This window comes from Brienomyrus brachyistius, chromosome 21 (genome assembly GCF_023856365.1).
Source record: "Brienomyrus brachyistius isolate T26 chromosome 21, BBRACH_0.4, whole genome shotgun sequence".
In the NCBI taxonomy this organism is placed as follows: Eukaryota; Metazoa; Chordata; class Actinopteri; order Osteoglossiformes; family Mormyridae; genus Brienomyrus; species Brienomyrus brachyistius.
Window position 1 is genome coordinate 11,704,475 of NC_064553.1, and position 23,519 is coordinate 11,727,993.

A 23,519-nucleotide genomic window follows, 5' to 3' on the forward strand; every position below is an offset into this window, starting at 1 on the left:
CCAGGGGGCCCCGATGAGGTGCGGGGAAACTCGCGGGGCCCCAGGATGGATGAGACAGTGGCAGGGGCACAGCAGGGCACAGCAGGACCTCCCCCCCACCCCCGTCAAAGCTCTGCTAACCATAAGCGAGTCAGGCCATTTAACATTTCATTTATAGTGACGAAAGCACCTTCTGCATTAACTGTCAAAGCCGCCAGCACCAGCAGGTCCATGTTCGGCCAGTGGGGGCACTCTGACCCGATGAAATTCTCCTATCATTTTTGGAGAGACGAATTTATGTCCGAAAACAATGAATTCCCTGCCCCTTTGACAGCATTTTAATTATCAAAAAAAATTAAATACTGCACCCTGACTCCAGCATGGCGTATGAAGAGGGAGATCATGTGACTGTAGTACCTGGACATCTGGGTGATGATGCAGTTTTAGCAATGATGTTACATCATAGAGGCTAACAGATTGTCTCCCAGCATCCGTGAACATCCTGCCCCCCCACCCCCCCACGACCACCACTGTACATTTTTTCTGACTCCCCCACCCATTCTTTTCCCCATCAGGCCCTGCTCTGCCAAGTCAGTGAAGTATGAAGGTTGTTTGCTAGGTGGTATTTGGTCTGTCTTTGTAAACTTCTCAACCCTAAAAATGTTTAACAAAGAAGCCCTTCGCTGTAACAGCTGTTGGGGTTTTAACTGTACGCGTGATCGTTCAAACGGCCGTAAATAGTCCCGCTAACGTATAACGATAATTTGCGAGATTTTGCATACAGCACTGATAGCGGTAGATGACGTTTCCGTAAATTAGGGCTGTATGTTTCCTTTTAGGAAATCCCTTTGTTGTTTCATTTATACGACTAGTCATTTACTTCGGTACTTATATAAAGGCAGCAGCCGACAGCGCATAACTTTATATGTACAGCTTTATGGTTTGAGTAGCCTGTCTGTGTAGTTTTGAAAACACGGAATAACATAAAACATAATGCGTGCAAACAGGAAATATGAAAAAGAGTGTTTTCTCATGGCTCACCTCAACAGTGCTGTAATTTGATATCGTATATATATTGGTTTTATAGATCATTTTGATGGCTGCTTTATAATGCTAGTTATGCAAAACGAATGCGTCGACGATCACATTGGACGAAAATATGATTATTCTATACATGCTGTAAATAATAATACATTTACCAAGTTCACTAAAGCAGGATTATGTAAACAGTTATAATGCCAGTTAGACGTGATTTTTAGTTTGCCACTGTGAAATCTGTCTATACTGAATGACACATCTAATCAAGTCAGTTTTATATATTATAACAGAACTTATTTTAAGCTGAAATCGCACTGGTAGGAAGCTAGCCCCATCTATTGGAAGGTTGTAGAACTGCATGTGGAAAAATACTTCATCATAATGTTGCGAGGATGCTTACATCTCTTGCTGAAGTAGTTAAAATTATGGAGTTTATCCATGTGTCATTTACTCTTTGGCATGAAATAGATTTTGGTTTGCTCATGCGATTATATGCTGTGCCAATATTAAGTCCAAATATTGATTTTGAATAATGTGCCTCTTTTGCATAATGGTATTATTCATGTCTCCAATGATATGTGATGACAGTCCAGCAAACCGGTGCAGTGGAAATTATTGGTGGCCATTGCCAAACACCTGTGATGAGTTACTATCCAAGAAAGGTCTAACTGAGACTAACAGACGCTAACAGACATGTCTCCACAGTGTTCAACGACCAGGGCATGACCCAGCCTCTCCTCTGACGGACATTAACACTGGAAAACTGAAGTAAAAGTCACATGAACAAAGATCCTGATGAAGGTATGATAAGCACACTTGGAAGCATGAAGGAGACACACAGCCATTAGAGGATTCATTGAGTTACTCGTTTTACTGGTTGCGACCAGAAACATATATTACGACATAAAGTTACTTAAAAGTGACATAAGTCTCAAAATCTGTCTATACCTCTATCTTATATTTTTATTGTTATATTTTTCATACTTCCTGTTCAGAGTTTCATACTTTTCTGTTTATTTAGTCAAAATATTAAAATTGTGACATGCTAAGGAAATAACCTAATAATTTTCGTTGAAAAAGCATGATTGATTTTATTGGAACATTGTTTCATTTTGTAAGACTTACACTGATGCTACAGAATACCTCACTGAAGTGGTTCAGATCTTCTTCCCCAAGGCTACAACAACACTCTCCCATCACTAGAGTTCAATGTGAATGTTTTGTTCACAGGTCTATCTTACTCATATGTTCAGGGACGGTTAAAATGTTAAAAGGATGCAGATTAAAAGTTAAGAATGATGGTGGTATTGTTGCATTGGGTGGAGTTTGACCGCTTCTGTTCATCGGCGAAGGTCAGTCTCCTGCCATCTTCATCGGAAAACTGAACTTCTAACTTGACTTCCGGACACCGCGGCACCGCGCACTGTATGGAGACCTTTCCGTTCATTTCATGAAGGGAGCAGCTCTTCGTTCTGTGCCTCTTGTCTCCTGTAGACACAGGATGATCGTTTACTGCGCTTTCAGGGCACACCAGCTGCTCCCGGTTCAGAAAGACCAGGCCACGCCCTTTCAAGGACTTCGGCTTCGCACAGGAAATCTTCTCCACGTCCGACATCGGCAAATTGGCATCTGTCAACCAATCGTGGAAATCGTGCATGTGACAGTCGCACTTCCAGGGGTTGCCATGCAAGCGAACAACGCGAAGCGAGATTAAGGGTATAAAAAACCCCTCGGGGAGGGTCTGCAGCTCATTGTCAGACAGGTAGAGCTTCTCCATTATTTCCTGATCATCAAACAGCTCTGCCTCCAAACTGCTAATGTTGTTTTTGTCTAAGTGAATGCTTATCAGATTAGAGAGTCCAGTGAAAGCTGCTGGTGGCAGAGCTAGGAGATGATTCGCAGAGAGGCTGAGGTGCTGCAAGCTCGTTAGGTTTCTAAACACATCTTCTGGAATAGTGGAGAGCCGATTTTTGGTCAGAACCAAGTCAGCGAGGAATGACATGTGTTGGAAAACTCCAACGGAGAGTTCGACAAGCCTGTTGTCCTCCAGATTCAGCTCTTTCAGGTTTGGTGGGAATGTCCCTGGTGCTATTTTGGTGATGAGATTCCCTCGAAGGTGAAGCTTGTTTAGGTGTTCCAGCCCTGATAGGAGGTTCAAATGAAGATCTTCAATTCTGTTCCCCTGCAGTCCAAGTTCTTTTAGACGAGGCGTGTTGATGAATGTGTCTGGATGGAGAACACTTATCACATTGTGGTTCATTCTGAGTGTCTCTAGCACAAGGAGGCTATTAAAAAGATCTTTATCCAGTGTTAAAATCTTGTTTTCGGAAAAGTCTAAGGAACGGAGCCAGAGGAGGCGGTGGAATAATGGCCTAGGGAGGTGATTGATGGCGTTGCCCTTTAGTTGTAAGATTTCCAGCTTCTGTAGTGAAGCAAATATGCTGTCATCCAGGGTCTTGAGCTGATTGTAGTTGAGGAGCAGCTTGGTAAGATTGCCCAGCCTTTTGAAGGTTTCTGTGCCAAGCACCTTGAAGTTACGGTTGCCGCTGATTTCCAGTTCTTTCAGCTCCACCAATGGGTTGAAGGCCATCTCAGAGACACCACTGAGGAGATTGTTGAGGAGCATCAACTTCGTGAGGCTGGAGTTTAGTGGGAAGGATTCTGGGTGGATGCATTTTATGCTTGTCGTCATGATTACCAACTCCTGGACATCAGAGGATAAGTTTTGGGGCATGTCCTTGAGAACATCTTCTGAGCAGAAGACTTTTGATGGAGTGAAGCACTGACATCCTTTTGGACAACTGTCAGCATGGTAACAGAGTTGGAGGAACAGAAATACAGAAATCCCAAATGCCTTGGTCATTTTTTTTCATCTACAAAACACAACATAAAAGTTGAGTGACTGCAGGTTCTCTCAAACATGAAAAATATCATGATTCCCAAGTCAAGTGTCAGTTACCTGTAGCCTGTACTACCAAGCGGCGTTACAGGCTTAGCGGGGTAACCTGTCAGATTTAAGGTAGTCTAGGCAAAATGTAAGTGAACGAATACGAAGTCCATTTAAACTGTGTTACCTTAAATCCGACAAGTTACCCCGATAGCCCAGTAACCCCGCTTCGTAGTACAGGCCACAGGAGTGCATTTCATCTGACCTCATAATCATACTCACAAAAGACCCAAGATATATTGCATATGCCTATGGATGTATATGTTTGAATGTCTTTAAACACAGAGGAAAGACAGTTTGGTAGCAATAATCGAAATAAGATAGAAATGCCAACCAGTTCTAAGAAAAGCATTGATTTTTTAATAGCTTTCAACACACAGCAGATTTTAAACAATGGAATCTGAAGAATGTAGGTTTCACTAAATTTTAAAATTCAACAGGAAGTCTTACCTGAATGCTATACCCCCTTCAATGAAAAGCGACATAATATTTTAATGTACTTTGACTGAACCTGAGTAACTGTTAATACAGTCTGCAGTCCAGCAACACCCAGAACTTTGGGAACGGTCAAAAATTTCACTCACCAATGAACTTGACAGTGTGTCACATTGGTAAACACTGGGGGGGGGGGGGGGGGGGGTTGTGTTTAACTAGCTATTATTTGCTACGAATATGTGAATGTATCTTTATGTCTTTGGGATCAGTCTTATTGGTAACAGAAGTGCCCAAAATATTGTATTTTATTAATAAGCTGAAATATTTGTTTTTGTGTGATTCCTCTGAAAAGGAAGGAGGGCATTTACATTTGTGGAGAAAAAGTCATGATAAAAATGTAAATACTGACTGCTAACCTGAACTTTGTACTCTACAGCTGCCGGAAAGCACACCACTCTGTGTCTGTCTACATCTCCTGTTGATCTATTGAAACTGGAAGTGTTTTTTTGCTACATCTAACATTTGTGTTTACTTCATTTGTATTGGTTGATGCAATGAAATAACCAGTATAGAAAAATGATCGATTAGCAATGCAGTATTTAAGTGCTTTTAGTTACATTTTTTCTCACGAAAAAACTAGACGAAAAACACAAACAAAAATCAAATGTTCATTGTTAAAAAAGATCACAAATCAATTATTTAAACAGCATAAGACAAAATATCACCAAATTAAGGTGAGGAAACTATACACTAATGAAAATAAAATGTCATATTATGTGAAATACTCAATCTGTAAGTTTAGATGTAATTTAAAAACCATAAAAAGTTTAACCTCTTGTTTACCATGTTGTGTTTAACATTGACATAGTGCTGATAACAAAAATAATAAATGTTTTAAATACAAATTCCTGAATTTAGGCAAATGATGCAGGCTAGCTGCTCTAAAACAAGCCAGCGTGGCCATGACCGAACTGGCCATTCGCTGTACTCACATTTTCCTGATGAGTCTGTGGCCCACCAAAACTCCCCCTCCCCCCACCCATAATTAAAAAAATCATCATTGGTATGTATGTGTGCAGGGCCCAGTGCAGTCCTGAGCATAGCCGCCAGCATGTAATCTCTTCATGTTGACAATTAACATGTGAATGTTACTGACCTCATATCCATTAATATAACATATTTCAGGTTCGATGACTTAGCGATTTGCTAAGACGCTAATTCAATGATGGGCTTCATTGAAATACTAAGCATTGTTTAACTGAAGCGAAAGCAACTTAATCCAGAATTATACATTCTTAAAACAAAAAACATTCTGTATTTTTCCAAGTTACTGTGGTACTTGGACATTGACCGACGTTAATGAATCCTTGCTAAGGTGATGACAGGCAATGCTTTCTGTCTACGCTTCACTCGGAAAAGGCAACAGAGGAAGGTAATTGAGATCACCGAGGTGGAGGCTAAAGTGATGACGATGAGGGTCATAGCGCTTGACAGATATCGTTTAAAACGGCCTAGATCCTTGTCAGTCAGCTCTGCAATATTGATCCTGCTCAAGTTAGGGGGTGTTTGGCAGACAATTGAGGTGAGGTCTAGCACCTTGGACCAATGGGCTTGGAGCCAGTTTCTGAAAGGAATGATATCATGGTCACATCTCCAGGGGTTTTGAGAAAGCATTATCTCCGTAGTGTCCTGCAGTGAGTTCAGGAGTTCTGTGGGAAGGTTGTACAGGGAGTTGTCATGCAGGTTAACGCACCTCAATCTGGTCAGGTTGTGAAAAACCCACCTTGGCAGGGATTGAATTTGATTGTGCCTCAGGGAAATGTTGACTAGATTGTTCAGATGCGCAAAAGTGCCCTCCTCAAGGCTGACCAAGCGATTTGTGTGCAGGGACAACTCCCTCAGTTCACTCAGGCCCGCGAAAGCCCCGACTGAGACAGAGCGGATGGAATTCCGACTCAGGACAAGGAGCTGAAGCTTGGTCAAGTTGCGAAAAATGCCGTCTTCCAAATGAGTTAGATTGTTGCTGTAAAGCCAGAGTTCAGTAATCAACAGTGGGCCGAAGACATTGGTACCAAGGCTCTCCAGTTGATTCTGGAAGAGGGACAATTTCTGAAGCCTTGTAACATGCAGAAAAATGCCTTCTGGTAGATGAACCAGATTGTTATGAGAGAGGTATAGAGCTACCAAATTCTCTAGGCCAGAGAAGAGGTTACTTGGGAGGTGTTCGATCTGATTGTCCTTCAAAGACAAGGACTCTAATTTGAACAGGTCATCAAAGATTCCTTCTGGAATCACTCTCAGCGCATTTTTAGAAAGGTCCAGTTGTCTCAGTTGACCAAGTCCACGAAATAGCTGCTGTGGAAGGTGGCTAATGTTATTCCCATTGAGGAAGAGGCTGTGTAAATCCTGCAAGCTGCTGAATAGCTGTACAGGGAGGTCTTGCAATTTATTTTCCATCAAACGCAAATCATTCAGTTGTACATTGTTTTGAAATGTATCTGGCATTATGGAACTCAGTTCAGATCTTTCAAAAATGAAGTATCTAAGGCTGACTAAAAGGTCAATATCGCCGGCATTAAGCGCAGAGATCCTTGTTCTGCTTATGAAGAGATGAGTGGTTCCAGGTGGTATATCACTGGGGATTTCTGTGATGGTGTCACCTTGACATTGTACCTTGGTTGAACTTTCACAATGGCATTCGCCTGGACAGTTTCCAAGGACGGTGTTAATGGCATATGCACTGCAGAGCATGCAAAGGTATGTTCTCAGATTCATACTGCAAATACGGTTTATTACAAAGAAACCTAAAAGCCAAAAAGAAACAATGACTCAGCATTATTTCATATGCATGATTACTCATCATTTAATTATTATTTATTATCATTTTTTATTTCATTGTTCCTTCACCCTCGTCGCCCCCGTTGGCCCAAGTTATAGTGTTCTGGGGACGCTTATATAATTCTGCAAAAAATTATCGATTTCATAACAAGAGTCCATATCTTCCACACAGACATTTTCTTTTTATTAAACTTCATCGTGTTTCTGAATGACTCAAGCAGCCAGTGAAGCCACTCGTCAGTGAATTTTTAATTCAGAACAGCTCTTTTAGAACTACAATGCAGGTGTCAATTTATTACTCCTCGAAATGAACATTATACTTAAATTTACTGGTTTATTCGTTCATTCAATATTTTACTGGATTGTAAACAGCCACAGACTTTCTGTGAGCAGTGTACGCTGAAAGTTTATACTCAAGCTGAGCTCTTTGTATGGGGGTCCATTGAGCTCACTGAATCGAGACTTTGGAGTTTAATTTGGAGTCTGGATCAGTCACACACTCCAGAGTAGTTAAACCAATCACATTACATCAGAGATGTAGCTAGAATTAGATATTATAAGTTAACACATTTAACTGTTAACACATTTAAATTGTATTCAGTTGCATATGTATGAGCCATACCTGTAATATGGAAAATACAATGTTAAATTCCATCCATCCATCCATTTTCCAAACCGCTTATCCTTTCAGTTAATAAACAATTAATTGTGCTTACACCCAATTGCACATCCTTGTCAGAGCTACTTGCCAAGGGCTACTTTCGTGCACGGATTTGAAGTCCAGGGGGCTCCACCAAAAAGGGGCTTCGACTAACCTCGTCAAATTAAACTTTAAACCTGCAGATGCTACCCGTCCAATATTGAAAAATAATATGCAATGTCCCATTTTGAACATTTTATAAAATCTTATCACCAAACGTATCCCCCTGAGAACTATAGACCATAGTAGAAAATAATGGAGCCCCCCCCGACAACTCATATAGCCCTGGAACCCCGGTCCGTGTTCATGCGCCTCTCTGTGTATGACATATATAACAAAATATAATAAAATGTCCTTTGCTGGTGTAAGCCATCACAATAATTGTTATTTCATAAAGCAGCACATTCAGTGGAAATTAAGAACTTTAAAATATTTTAGCCATACTTTAACCATATCTTTGATGGTCAAAATATGAGTAAGCATCTTTTGCATTAAGGAAAGGATGAAAAACTGAAAAAAATAATATCAAAATAAAGCCATATGAATTTGTGAGCCACTGCATAGAAACATACAACTGTAAAACATGCATAAAGAATACCTCAATATGCATATATGAATATATTTTATCAACCAGTGTGTCTATTGTAATAAAACTGGATTAAAGTCTTTTTAGGTAAAACTACACAGTGTATCATTCTCAAATCACATCCCAAAAACCATAAATTCAATGAAACTCTTAATTTATACATACCTGAAATGTCTATTTTTTTGAGGAAAGGCTAGAGGAAACCTAATGTATTTTGCTGTTGAGCTGCTATACAGGAATTTTGCAGATTCCTCGCTTATTGCAGTCATTGCTACGCCCTCTGGGATCTGGGCGTCACTGTTTCTGCGGTTGAGATACATGCTTATCTGTGAAACCATATTTTGCTTCAGCAGTATAGAGTGCAAACTGTAGCTACACTGACCTGCTTATTTAAACACTTTATGCAGCAATGGCAGTAGGGGTGACAGCAATACTAGTACTTTACTGATCCCAAAGGAAATTCCAAAAGTTACAGCAGCACACACAGAAAGCGACATCGCTGTACATATGCAAAAGACACAAGACACAATACAAAACTAAACCACAGTGCGCCAAATAAAGCGTGCAACATTTAAACAGAATACGGTATTAGAGGGCAGGCTACTGAGTGGGGAGAGAGGGGTGAGTCAGAGAGTACTATAGTAAAATAATTAAATTCAACAAAATGCTGATTCTTCTTTATCATCCTCTTCTTCAGACAAAGAAGTCGGCTAATTATCATTGGAAGCTTCGTCTAAATGCCAGTAAATTTAATAAACTTGCGCAGTGTTAATGACGGAGCATCCGAATTCCTACAACCATTATTTCATCTTAATCTTCTTCCCACCAGGGGGAGACAGAGTTCAATTTACGTCACCTTTTGTATTTTTTGATTAGCGTGAACTGCGCGCAGGACCGTTACACCCGGATCTCTGAAACAAGGTTCACGACCGAGGCGGCACACACATGTCCTGTGTTTCTGCTAATGTTCGGCTTTTCCTGTTCCTCATTTATTGGCACAGCACCATAAAGAAAGAAAGGGGATTTTGTGTCTCAAGATTTATTAGATTTTTCCGTAACTTGCACAATGTTTTAACATTAATGCAATATATATATTTTTTCATATTTTTTTTTTTATGTAATAAATTCCCCAGTATTTGTGTACGTACAGCAAGGGTGAGCAGATAATCCATGTGGAATTCATGTCTTTGAGCTAGGACAGCTACACAGATTTGTAAACCACCATTTCAATAAAAAGTACTTCACTTAAGCACTGAGTTCTTGCTGTGTGCTGATTGGCCAGTCACCTATAATCATGTACGTGTCACTAATGCTAACAACAGCTGGTCGAGTCTTTCAATCAAGGAAACAAACCAGCAACAGCATGAGCCTTTGTGTTTTAAAGTAGTTTGGAAAACCTGAAGTCGCTGAAATTGTCCCCCCTGACATGGATTATCTGATCATCCTAGTTCAACTGAGTGTTTCAGTTTACAGTCGTGGGTTTGCAAGATGTAAGAAAAATGTACCAACTTTCTTCACTTTTGTTGCTTTCACCAAAAGTTAGTCCATGTTATATGTTCAGTGGCCACTTTCATCTAGCTCAGGGTTGGGCAATCATACCTGCAAAGGGCCGGTGTGAGTGCAGGTTTCTGGGGTAACCTTTAGGTCAGCTGTTCAAACCCAGTCCTGAGGACTCTACAGCCAATCAGTCCTCTAATTAGTAATCTAATTAGGGAGTTGCATCAAAAACCTGCACAAACAACCACCCTTTCTATATAAGATTGTCCAACCGTAATCTAGTTAGTAATGGGTAGGACCCAGTTTGAACTTCAAAACTGCTTCAAGGGTAGATGAGCGGTAAAACCACAGAAGCCGTTCTGCACACCTCTTATACTGATCTGCTATTCTTGCACTTTATCAGGTGTTTTGGCCCTATAGCCACTGTCTGGACATTTTTTTCCTTTTTTGCACCATTCTCTGTAAACTCTAGACACTCTAGTGTGTGGGTAATCCCATGAAAGTGTCTGTTTCTGAGATGCAGACACAATCACATCTGGCACCGGTGGTCACACCACACATATAAATCGCTTGCATTACGTGTCTAAGGTATTCTAATGCTTAGCCAAACGTTAGCTGAACCTCTTGATAGTGTCTCTGCACTGTATGAATACTGCAGTCCATGCTTTGCTGTTTGGAGGAAATGTCTGCTCCTGTTAACAAACGGGTGTGCCCAATGAACCGGCAACTGAGTACGACAGTTATTTCGCTATGACATCGTTAGTTTATTCATGTATTCCTTAAGCTGCACCATAACAGAGAGTCTAACACCCTTTTCCTCACACAGCTTTGTATTATTACACAGAAATGTAACAGACTTCACAACTCTGTTAATCCTTCTGAGAGTAATACCTGTACAATTACAACAGAGAGAAATATCTTTAGGTAAAACACAGCGAACGTGGAATGAGAACCTTTTACAAATTAAAAATTTCCCGAGTGTTTTTAAGCATAGAGAGCATGTGAATGAAAGGAAACACGGAGCAGCACATCATAACATGGGAAGGAAGAAGGAGGTCCCAGTGGCAGTGCTTGTGTGTTTTGTCTCCAGCCCTCTCTCTGTTGTGGCGTCACACGCAGTACTTCCAGAAGCAACCTGTAGGTGGAGACAGGGTGCCGTTACCAGAATGGCAAAGATCATTCAACATGGGCCATGGCAAATACATGCTTCAGTAGTTACAACCGAGGCCCAGGCTCTGTCCCAGACAGGAAGACAGGACAATAGCCTGGATGGGATGCCAGTCCTTCAGAGGGCATACAACCAAAATACAGGCAATTTAGAAGTGCCAGTTAGCCTAACTGTGTGCCATTTTGGGAGGAAATAGGAGAACAAGCCAGCTTCACTCATACACAGCAGAAGCAGGATTCGAGGCCCCAAACCTGGAGTTGTGAGGAAGCGATGCTAATCCTCTTAGCGGGAAATAATAGAGGATATACTGATGGTAGAACATAACACGACAATGCTGGTGAGTGATCAGCTTCCCATTTCACGCACACACATACTTCTTTTGCTCGGCAAGGACACGTCGGCCCCGACTGCATCTGAGATCAGCTCGTTCTGCAGATCCACATCCTCCTTCAAGGCCCCCAGCTGAAAGACATTGAACCGGTCACCTGACAATTCGAGATATGCAGAGAAGCAGCAGAACATCTGCGTAAGCCCTGGAAAAGGCGGCAAAGAAACTCCTGTAACCCTCAAGCCACCCGCGATGCCTCAGCTTACGAATGATGAGGAACACTCTCAGGGCACCAGGTGTGGTAGATCTGTAACTTATAACCACAAGGTTGTTGGTTCAGGTGCTAAGTAAGGGAACTGCAACCGAACAAATTAGGAATAGTAAAAATACCCAAAATGTTCAGCTGTACTATCTAGTGAGCTATTGACTTGGTTCAGATTAAAGAATTTAGGGATTCTGAAACACCAAAACTGAGTTCATACCTCCTCCAGCTCTTCCATTTTGCGTGCCATCTCCAAACCTACCAGGGGAAGATGATTGTACACAGAATGGTCATTATATTATCCTCTGCTATGTCTGTAACCGAAGATAAAGCTCAGGCACTTAAAGAAGGACATGAATTGCTTACCAATGACTTCATTTCTGCTTATGGGAGCCAAGCCCTTATGGACCAACAACGCTACGAGCCTGTTCTGGACGTCTGTGTCTTGCCTTGGCTGAAATTGATGGCTAACTGTAAAGGAAAATAAGGTCAGTCAAGGCTCTGATTGTTAGGATTGTTGGATTGTTTTAATTCTTATACCAAGTAGTGTACAAACACAAGGAACCAAAGATTGTATTAATTATTGAATATTATGCTAAGGGATTTACCATTACATTTTTAAAGAAATTGTCACTCTGGAAATAGAAGTTTCATACTGATACATCACTCTTCCTCAGAAATTAAACAGAATATTTGGCAACACTTTTCTTATAATAATGTCAAAATAATATAGTACTGCACTCTTACTTATTATATTATATTATATTCATGTATTTCATGCAGTTACTATATTTGATGATGATTTGTACTTGTGTAGTGTTAAAAAGAGTTACTAAATTTCTTGTTACCTATATTTTTTTTTACACAAATTTATACCGATTACACCAAAGCATTAAGCAGACAAATTTATGGTCAAGTGTCTAGTAGGAAGGAATTACATGAGAGTTGATAGGAGTGGATCCTTTTGCATCCAAGGTAAAAATAAATAGCACAATGATCTTACATAGATAAAATATCTGAATCCTGGCACGGCCAGACCTCCTGACCCTGTGTTCATTTGAGTGTCTGCAAGTTACACCACACAACCATCCAAGCAATTTTCAACCATTTATCCCAAACATAATCATGAGTAGGACTGGAGTAAGGCAACACAGGGCACAAAGCGAGGGTAACCCAGGACAGGATGCAAATAGCGGAGGTGGATAGTTCAGGTCCAGAAAGTAAAAAATCGAGACCAAGATTTTGTTTTCACCAACAGTTGCGCATGACGAGACAGTTACAGCGTAAACCCAACTGGCTGGTTGAAGCGAAAACTTGATTTTCGAAAACTTGAAGACTGGATTTTTTACTTTCTGGACCTGAATTATCCATCTCTGGCACAAACTGGCACAGTCATAAGCTATTCCCAATCTAAACATGCCGGTTAGCTTAACTACATATCTTTGAACTATGAAAGGAAAACAGAGGACATGGAAGAGACCCGGCCAGATTGTACACGCAGGGATCTAAGCTCCCATCCTCGGACGTGTCTGTGTAACAACGCATTATGTAATGATGCTGCATTATGTAATAACTCAACAGAGTGCAACAAATTGAATGATGATAATAATAAAGATAATAATGATGATGATGATGATGATAATTCTAGGGTAATGTTGCAATATAAAATTATAACACAGTCTATAAATTTGTATAATTTTATTGAGTTATTACAAAATTTGGTGTTATTACATAATGTGTTCTTACATGGTGTGTAACAACACATTGTGTAATAATATACATTATGTGCTGAAAATTTGTTAAATTATGTCAAGTTATTATGAAATGCATTATTATAGTCAGTCAACCCAATACAAATTCCATCATCAGCCATTAAGACAGATGCGTCACCAGCAAAGGCCCTGCGGATTCAGACAGCACTAGTGGCATAGGTGACTCTGCAGATCACGATTCAGGGTAGAGGTGCACGGCTCTCGTACCTGGCGATGGGAGGCTTCGGGAATCAGCACCGGGGATGTGCACCAGCAGCAAAGCCACCAGCGTGGGGCAGAAGGTCACAGAGGCGGTTCGGACCATGTCGGCGCTGGCAGTCTGTTCCAAGGTGTGCACAGCCAACCGGACGCTCGTCTGTCTCTCCACTGCATCCCGAGCTCCAGCTTTTAATCAGAGGGAGAGGGAGGGACAGGGTCGGAAGGGGCCGCCCCCCCCACCCCCCCGACCCCTGTAGCCGTAAATCCATAGGATGACATGGAAGCTGGATGATCAATCTACGCAAGAAGGTGGAGGATTATGAAAATGCGACGTGCGGCCCGACTCCAGCAACACTCCCTCCATCAGCCAAATAAGAACCGAGCTAAAAAGAAAAGAAAGACAGGAAGGATGGGTCACTCTTGGGGGTGTTATTTATCACTTTTATTTCTTGTATTGTTGCCTTGGCAGGAACAGTCTTTAATTCATTTAAATCCCTCCGTTTTTAAAAAAGAAAGAAACGATGCAGACATTTTTCAAACATGGTTAATCAACCTAAGTGCACAGAATGTGTAATACTGCAAAATTTATGCTTTGGGCCAAATTTGGAGTAGAAACCTAACATAAGGTATGCATCCTATCTCAGTTCCAACAGAAACAACCGAACAGTAAGAAGTGCTGAGAAGCCCTTGTTTGCTAAGCATATGCAGGAAGTGACACCTTATAGGTGCCAGTCCAGTTTCTCCTGTGCTGGTCAGGTTCAGAGGGGAACCTCAAGCCTAACCGAAGGAGCGCAGGGTATAGCATGGGGAATATCCGGGACAGCAAGCCAGTCAATCACAAGGCAAATACACTCAGAATAACACAAAGGAAAACCTCAGAGACACAGAGTCACATGACTACATGCCTGTGGACACCAGGAGGAAACCAAAAGAAACACAGAAAGAACATGAAAACTCAACACACACCGAGTCGGGGTGGGACTCAAACCCACAAACCTACTGAGGTACCGTGTCGCCCATCAGGTATATCAAGAGTTTCCTGGTCCCCATATGGGAAAGTTCTATTTTATAAAAATCTGTGACTGCAATGAAAAAACTAAAAATGCAAAAACTGTTGTATTTTGCTTGGTTACTTATGGTTACGGTTAGGGCTGGGTGGGGTTAAGGTTGTCATAGTTAGCATTAGCATTTTTCCCATAGAAATGAATGAGCAGTCCCCAAAAAGATTTGATGACATGACCATGTGTGTGTGTGTCTGTGTGTCTGTGTGTGTGCATGTGTAGTTAAATAAAGCTATATAATAGACATATATATTCCCCTTTGTTTACACCTTTATGCTCTTTAAACTCTTTGTGTTATATTTTTTTTCAGGTGTATAATCAAAGCTGCAATAAAACTGTGACAGTAGAATTTATTTCCAGTAGATTGATCTGTATATTTTAATTAACTGAGGTCAAGTGGTCATTGACTCACCATTATTTCTGTCCAATGACACTCCCGAGTTAGACTAAAGGCTTGAGTCTAATTGACTTATGTAATTCATTCTGGTGTATTAAATGTGTCCCGTTTTGTTTCATTTACTGTGTAAATTGAAAGACGTAGGTTTTCCTAATTGTATTGTGTTTGCCATTGCATTTGGTTTAGCATGTATTAAAGAGATGGTTTTATGGCACTTGGCAGAGAAAAAGCTGTGAGCATGAATATGTCATACAACATTAATTTCAAAATACTTTTACTTTTAACATTAACCTTTGTTGTAAAACCCTGCATCTTCGAGATGAACCAAACAGTTATATTGTTCATTCAGTAAAACTAGAAATATGTTTCATTATACAAAGAAAAAATAGTATACTGTAGAAATGTTTACGTAAAAGATGATTTCATAAGTATCATGAGGCTGCATGGGATAGGCTAACTTTGAGTGATGTCACAGTGGAGCCTAGCAACTTTCTGGTATAGCAGGACTTAGAGGGAACACAGTATGGCAGGGAGGGGCAGTGAAAACAAAACAACACTCAGCTGGGAGTCAATTATGACCGCCGGCTGATGACAATCAACCTGCTTCTCCTTGGGGCTTTAAAGAGCACTCCAACACCAAGGTATGGAGGAGGGAAGGACTTTTTTCTCATCAACTGCGCATATACAGTGGCATGCCAAAACCTGGGCACCCCTGGTCAAAATATCTCTTACTATGAATCGCTATTACTAAGAATAGCTAAACAAGTGACCTAATTTCCAAAAGGCATAAAGTTAAAGATGATATTTCTGTATGTTTTTAAAGCAAGATTACTTTTTTATTGCCATCTTTTACAGTTCCAAAGTGACATAAGGAACACAATCGTTGGCAGGTGTCACACCTTGTAGATGCTTTTTGCAACCAGCTAAGAGTCTTTAAATTTTTGTTTGGGGATTTTCACCCCCATCCTGGGTTGTTCCCTGCTTTATACCCATTGGCTCCAGACCCCCTGCGAACAATTTCAAATAACTTCTACACATAAAATGAAAATAGAAAAGATCTTTTACACAGAATGACAGGTATTTCGTTTTTTGAAGACGAATACTTATATGAAACTGTGGAAAAAATATGGGTATATCGTCATCATCGTCATCCCAACATTGATGTTCCATAAAGAAAAAAATACTCAAAACATTTATTCATCCACTTTCTCCTGCGGCTCAGGCCACAAATTTAGAACATCATATGTTATATGTTCTATTATAATGCATTATGGGAAAAAATAGTGATAGACAAAATGAAACTTCATGAACCATTTGTTGTACTTATTGATTCCACTAGATGGTGCTATCAGGTCAAAAAATGGGTACAAAGCATGCCCCAAGCCACAGTAACCAAGAGCACCATCTAGTGGGGTATAAATACAGCAACTCACTAGAGAAAAATGTCTGCTATGAAGAATCCACCCCTGGCAGTCTTCTGCGATAATTGCCTCACAAGCAGCATTCACCACATCAAGTAAGATCCATATGATGTGCCAAATGATCATAATATTGGACTGTCTTGCACCTGCCTTTTCTTGCAGCACAAGTCTGCCATGCGTTACATCTAAAAATGCAATGAGACGTTCACCGTTGTACAGTCCAGTCAAGGGTATGTGGGCAATGACAATATTCATGGAGATGGTAGCACACATGGTGATGGTTGCGCCATGTTGGCCTGGCACATCCACGGTAGCCTGGTGGCAAAGGGCGTTCTTCCCTCTCCTGACTTTCCCCAAGTTGAATCCAGCTTCATCAACATAAACAGCTGTGGTGAGTCATTCCCATTATTAAAGTTCCATTATTCTCCGAAAAGAAACAAAGACGACAACAGAACAAATCATACAAAGCACCATCGAGCAGAAACACAGTTACAGTACAAGCATTGAGAATAATACCAACCTCTACATACTGGCTCCTTCATTCGCTCAGTGTTTCTTTCAAATAGTACCTTGTATAGCTGTTTCATTCTGAGTTGATGCTTATGCAACGCACAATCAATTGGAGGTCTTCACTCCACTCTATAGATTGGATCAATTGGTGGTCTTCACTCCACTCTATAGAGGAATGCATAGACAACATTATATATACAGTAACTGGTTTAATGATGGACTAAACATTGACATACGTGATTGCTAAGGGAAACGTGATTCATAGCTGAGTCCGTACAGGTGCAATAGAGAATCTACTGAGGTTGGGTTGTGCCCTTCGACCCTCTGCTCTCATTGTGAGGTCATAGTTTATCATGGAGGCATGGGTCTCATTTGAATTACAGTTCTTCTCAGGCACTTAACTATATGCTCTAACCAGCCAATACAGTCTACGTAATACTAAACGATCTGCCAAAACTCAATCAAAACAATAAATCCATGCTACTGTACAAAATGCTATAACCAGGGATGGACATACTGTAACTGGAAGGCAAGTACGCATTCACCTTTAAAAACGATATGTGTGACAATCGATTGTTTGTAAATGCATAAATGCGTACTTATTTTATGTGCATTTGTGCTGCTATGATGAGAAAATACCTTGCATTTTAACCTGTATACCGCAAATGAACAGCATATAAAGATTAAAATGCATTATATTTTTTCATATCAGCCTGTCCCTTCACAAGCACACTGACTCAAATGACCAAGCAAAAGAGCAACATTTTTTCACTGTTTAATGAGACACAATGCAAGAAACCAAACAAATGATCAAATATTCTGAAGCATGCCAACAATTCACGTGAACACTCTTTTACAACGCATTACGTAATAATGCCACATCATGTAATAACTCAACAAAATGTAACAATTTTCATGACATAATGGCATGATATTCCATAATGAGTTGTCACACACTGTGAAACACCTTCTGCACTATGTTACTCAGTGGTTAGGGGATGAGACTGAAGCTGCTGATGGTATCCAAAAACTAGACTGCTATGGTCACAGAGCTTGTCCATACTCATCCCATGGTGGTCCACTTTTGTAACTGGTCGACAGAGATGAAGAACTTACCAAGAATTGGCAAAGGATTTGATTGGGCCTCTTCCCAAGTTGGTTGAGGGCCACAGATGCATTCTAGTACTGTAATTGTCCATGACACCATCCAGTATCCTGAAGTTGTGTCACTCTAGAGACTGACCTCCAAAGCAGTAGTGAAGGAGCTCTTCCTACAATTCAGTGGTGTCAAGGCCTCAAGGGAAAGGTACCAGTATTAGGAGCTCCTTTTGTGCATTGACTCATCAAAAAAGTGTGACTTGTCCTGTACATTGTATATCAATAAGGACTGTAGAAGCCAAATCTTTCAAGATGGTTGGTAGAGCTGGTTCCCCTGAACTTAAACTTCTCTTCTGTGCTTGGAGAAAAAGAGGCCAAACTAACAATGAACAGAGTCTCATTCAAGAACAGCAAGTCAGGGATCTTCTGGCACAGTATTGAGGTGTCTTCTCTATGAACAGAGGAGGAACTGATATCATACAGCATGACATCATTTCTTCTGGAGGGCGGAATCATCCGACACAAGTCCTACTGTATTCCTACATCCCTCTGGCGAGCTGTAGACATGATAAAGGTGAGGCGACTAGGAGTCATCGAAGAGTGAAAAAGTGCTTGATTCAGCCCCATTGTTCTCGCGCTGAAACCAGACAGCATTCTGTTTCTATAGTGACTTCCCCGAGCTAAATGAGGTGTACTGGCTGGATAATGTCACAGAAGTACAAAGGCAGATTACTGTGACCACTGTTTGATGGTTAATTACCCAAACATACTACACACTGAGTACATGGATGGATAGGAATGAAAAGAAAGACAGACAGACAGATAGATAGATAGATAGATAGATAGATAGATAGATAGATAGATAGATAGATAGATAGATAGATAGATAGATGGATAGATAGATAGATAGATAGATAGATAGATAGATAGATAGATAGATAGATAGATAGATAGATAGATAGCATGTTACAGTAGCTGAATACACACATTTAGGAAAAACATTTAGACATTAATAGAGAACAACAAACAGTAACTATAAAAGGAAGGAGGTTTGCTTCCTGATAAGTGACTAAGTATGAACCCTGAAATACTTTCCAGAGGCTACTCATTTAGGGTACCTCATAGCGAAACACTGAGAGGATCCTCTGTTGTTATTAATGCTGTCTGTATTCAACTCCACTGCGTCACCTGTAACCGGTCAACAAGCATCCAGAAGTGGTAGGACATGTTAATCATTCCAACTTTGGAAAGCTGCCACCAAAACACCCTCAGCACGTGAGTCTTCCTACAAGTGAAAATAAGAGCGCAACTACTGAACTATCTTTGACAGCTTATCGCTTCATACCCTGACCTCACTCTGGTAAGTCCGATCACAAGATATGTTGTAAAATAAAAACAGAAGTTGGATACTCATCTCAGATGCTGGCCAGTAATAACAGAACTGAAACCCATGTTGTTTTGGAATGTATTGGAACTGGTTGGAATGTATTTAAGGAATCGTCCAAAAATATTCATAAACATGTAGAAGCCATCACATAATATATTAAGTCCTGCTTTCCATTAAGGAAGATTGGGTCGTATAGAAATAACCAATGTTTATCTACAACATTCGTCCTGAACTATAAAATCTGACAGACACATTCAACTTGGGGGAAAGGATCTTAATGGTAACACTTTACTTAAAGTAGTGATATAAATGCATTATGAATACCCTCATAATGGATTATAATGCATTCATAAAGCCATGTTTCTAATACTTTATGGATGCATTATGATGGTATCTATAATGCATCATGATGACTGCTTTAAGTAAAAAACACATATTACCTAAACAAGCATGTCAAACAAGTAAAATAGGACTATAATTTAAGAGACGAGGTAACAGGGGAATCGTTAGTTCCATTTTTTTTTGGGGGGGGGGGTTACCCCCCCTAAAATGTCCCTTCCACCCAAATAAATGTATTTATTGGCTTAAGTTATTAATAGTTTGCCATCAGCCTCCCCAGTACCGACTCACCCCCCTCCCCATCCATTCATCTCTAACTGCACCCCTGCTAAGAACTTTACTGATGAATTCTGCTGCATACAGCAGCAAGGTATGTAAAATATAGACAAATAAGCTTATTATGTGAAAATAGAAAAGGGCAAAGACATTAAACACAGTGCAAGCAATGTGTAAAAGTACACAGTACACAGACAATACACACAAATATTAAGAAAATAAATGTTAGGAAAAGATTACAGAAGGTATATGTGTATATGTGCAGACTAGTACTACGGCAAAGTTGGGATGCTTTGTGGTGTGTTATGGCTGGCGGAGGGGTGGGGGCAGCACGTCGGGAGGAAAAGTTGTTGGACCTGATGTCAGCAGGTAGGAAGGACCCTCTGCAGGGCTGATTTATCCCTGGTGGAATGAGCCTAGAGCATATGTGTGGTTTCAACATTAGTCGGAACCAAATCAGCCCTCCCATAATATTGGTATGGACCTGTCTCTGTTGTCCATATCCGAATCTACACCATTAGAATGAGCATTTGGCTAATGGTTCTCCAAGATAGCGCCCACCCTCATAGTACGGATGAGCAGAATTCTTCACAATGCTGTTAAATGTTGCCACCATCTTCTTTTCTGTTACTGCCTCCAGTGGGCCCAGGGTCAGCCTTTTGATGGAGCTGCCCCTCCTGATGAGTTTGTTTGGGCATGTAGCATCACCCTGACTGATGGCAGTTCCCCAGCACGCTGGTCACTATGGACTGGTAAGACATCCCCATTTAAAATATTGTGTCCCACGCATATCGCACTCTCTCCTCCACCCTTGCTCAGCCTCCTCAGACAATAGAGTCGGCTCTGGCCGTTCTCATACAGCGCTGTGTTCTCCACCCAGCCCAGTCTGCCATTCAGGTGGACCTCAGGTACTTGCAGCCCTGCACCACCCCCTACTTCCTCCCCCTGGATAATGACTGCCATCAGGGGCTCTTTGTCACGCCGGAAGTCCACATCCAGCTCCTTTGTCTTGCTGATGCTATCGTGCAACTTGTTCTCCTCGCTCCACAAGAAGAAATCCTCTACTAGTCATCTGCACTCATCACTATTGCTGATGTGTTCTACAATGGAGGAACCGTCCGAGAACTTCTGTAGATGGTAAAAGCAGGTGTCGTACTGGAAATCCAACGCGTAGAGGGTAAACAGGATGGGAAACAGGACTGTTCCCTGAGGTGCCCCACTGTTACTCACCACCATCTCCAGCACACTGTCCTGGAGCCTCAGAGGGCATCCCGTAATACAGAAAATGCTGGGAACATCAAGCTGCACAGTCCTGAGCTTATTCCCCAATGAGACCGGCTAGGCCACGTTGAAGGAGGTGGAAAATTCAAAGAATATGATCCTGATTGCGGTGTCAGCTTTGTCCAGGTGGGAGCGGGATCTGGGAAGCATGAGCGTCAGAGCGTTGTCCACACCTATGTGTGCCTAGTAAGCTGTCCCCACCTACAGTATCTGTGCCTAACGATAAAGTGTAATTACAGCTCATGAGCCTGGATCCACGATGTATTTGGCCAGGGTTGCAGGATCTTACCAACTTTAAAGGTTACAGCTTTTGCCACAGCCCACTGACAACCTCTCCATCAGATCAATTCAATGACTTCCATTGGTTCAAGCCTCAAAATGATTTGCCTGCAATTGAAATACCCAAACCAACAAACTAAGTTTTTTTGCCACAACTGTCCGAGTGAGGTGTACAGAAAGTGTGTAAAAGACAAAAAAAAAAGCCGGTGCTGTCATATATCAACAGCACAATCCCTGATTCCATCAATTCTTCAATTAACCTGTTGCACAAGCAGATCTATGGATGATGGCATTTCTATGACTTTGCACCTAGCTTTTAATCACATAGAAAAGGTGGACACTTATGTTAGATTGATGATTAATGATTGCAGCTATGCAGTCAATGCATTCATTTGTTCAAAGCTGGATGCAAAACTCACTGATCTGGGACTGTACAACTCCATCTATAACTATACATTGAACAAAGTGAAGGCAAATAGGACTGGCAATAAAATGTCCTGCAATAGAATCACAGACACGGATACTCTTTACTTCACAGCAGTAACCACAAAATCTAATTAATGGGTGACTAATAAGCAAAAGTAACAGATCTGAATACTGAGTTGAAGTAGTAAATCTGTTTAAGTGGGTTCATGACAACAACTCGCACTTGAAGGGGAACAAAACAAAAGAACCCATTGTGAACTTCAGGAGACATGCTGGATCTCACACTGCGGTCAGTATGGGTGGAGCAGCAATTGAAACTGTCAACTGTTTAAAGTTTCTTGGACTACAAGTTTCAGACGACCTCACAGGAATCACAAACACCGGTAATTCTCTGCAAAGGTCTGAAGAATAGGTGGCAGAGGCAAACCCGCTCTCCAGACGTTCTACCCCAGCGCAACAGAAAGCATCCTCACAGGAGTGACATCACAGTCTGGTGTGGCAACACCAAGGGACAGAAACACCATCCAGAATACTGTAGGAATCCATAGGGCCTGAGCTTCCACCTGCTGCAACAGGGCGCGAGGTCCAAGTCATCCAAGACACAGACTGTTTTCCCTGCTTGCTTTTGGGAGGAGATACTGTTGTGTCAAAATGCAAACCAGATTTTCCAACAGTTTGTACCCTCAGGCAACACGCATCATAAACAGTTAAGTGAATACTGTCATACACACCACTGCACTTGCCTTTTTTCAGCAATTTAAAATTATTGAAGCTGCTCTATTTCTTTACTTATTTAATCTTATTTATTACTTTTACTGCGATTGAATCCATTATTTTTACAACTCTTGTTTACTTGCTAAGTTCATCTACTGCTCTGTTGTTCTACTGTAATTGACACTCATTGTACCCCTGGAGAATGTTCTCATTACTTACAGAACTGAAATGGCAAGAATTCCAATATACTCTGGACAAATGACAAATAGCCCTCTGTTGACGTGCCAAGGACCTCATGCCAAGGACACCAACCTCAGCGTTCATCATTGGTTCTCCCCCTCTTGAACCAGCATGGTGGGTCAGTCTAGCGGAGCTTGGGAAGGTTCAGCTCTGTGCCGTTAGCACTGGGCATAGAGGGAAGACGGCACAGCAAGGCAGGGCAGTGACAGCGTCTCAACAACACCCAGCTGACAGTCGGTTAGCACTGCCAGCTGAAGACAAATGACCTGGATCTGCCTGGGGCCGCAAGGGCACACCCAACCTGAGGCCGGGAGAGGAGAAACACTCCTCTGTAACCAACCT

At 41.3% G+C, this 23,519-nt stretch overlaps 2 protein-coding genes across 5 annotated transcripts; both read right to left on the reverse strand.

Moving 5' to 3' along the window:
• Nucleotides 1-1,869: 1,869 nt before the first annotated feature.
• zgc:153913 (carboxypeptidase N subunit 2) lies at nucleotides 1,870-8,808 on the reverse strand. Of its 4 annotated transcripts, XR_007384433.1 has the most exons (4): nucleotides 8,689-8,802; nucleotides 8,393-8,447; nucleotides 4,415-7,203; nucleotides 3,559-3,890 (listed from the first exon to the last, which is right to left on the reverse strand). XR_007384433.1 is itself a non-coding variant. In XM_048989749.1 (2 exons), the coding sequence occupies exon 2, from the start codon at nucleotides 3,878-3,880 to the stop codon at nucleotides 2,300-2,302; it is 1,581 nt and encodes a 526-aa protein (XP_048845706.1). In that variant the 5' UTR covers nucleotides 3,881-3,890; nucleotides 8,689-8,808; the 3' UTR covers nucleotides 1,870-2,299. The 4 variants fall into 4 exon arrangements, 2 of the variants coding, with proteins under 2 accessions (XP_048845706.1, XP_048845705.1); XR_007384434.1 differs by lacking the exon at nucleotides 8,393-8,447; XM_048989749.1 differs by lacking the exons at nucleotides 4,415-7,203; nucleotides 8,393-8,447 and having other exon boundaries at nucleotides 1,870-3,890; nucleotides 8,689-8,808.
• A 1,951-nt stretch (nucleotides 8,809-10,759) lies between these two features.
• On the reverse strand, nucleotides 10,760-23,468 carry uts2d (urotensin 2 domain containing). Its single transcript, XM_048989687.1, has 7 exons — nucleotides 23,250-23,468; nucleotides 17,148-17,302; nucleotides 13,758-13,934; nucleotides 12,145-12,249; nucleotides 11,999-12,036; nucleotides 11,563-11,650; nucleotides 10,760-11,155 (listed from the first exon to the last, which is right to left on the reverse strand). The coding sequence occupies exons 2-7, from the start codon at nucleotides 17,212-17,214 to the stop codon at nucleotides 11,130-11,132; spliced, it is 501 nt and encodes a 166-aa protein (XP_048845644.1). The 5' UTR covers nucleotides 17,215-17,302; nucleotides 23,250-23,468; the 3' UTR covers nucleotides 10,760-11,129.
• Between the last annotated feature and the right edge of the window lie 51 nt (nucleotides 23,469-23,519).

Bases quoted from the DNA above. Each gene is read 5' to 3' on its own strand.
- zgc:153913 (XM_048989749.1), bottom strand. From the start codon at position 3,880: ATGACCAAGGCATTTGGGATTTCTGTATTTCTGTTCCTCCAACTCTGT.
- uts2d (XM_048989687.1), bottom strand. From the start codon at position 17,214: ATGAAACAGCTATACAAGGTACTATTTGAAAGAAACACTGAGCGAATG. The intron at 12,250-13,757 runs GTACGAGAGCCG...TTTCCTTTACAG, and splicing joins CCGAAGCCTCCCATCGCCAG to TTAGCCATCAATTTCAGCCA. The intron at 12,037-12,144 runs GTAAGCAATTCA...TTCCCCTGGTAG, and splicing joins AAGCAGAAATGAAGTCATTG to GTTTGGAGATGGCACGCAAA.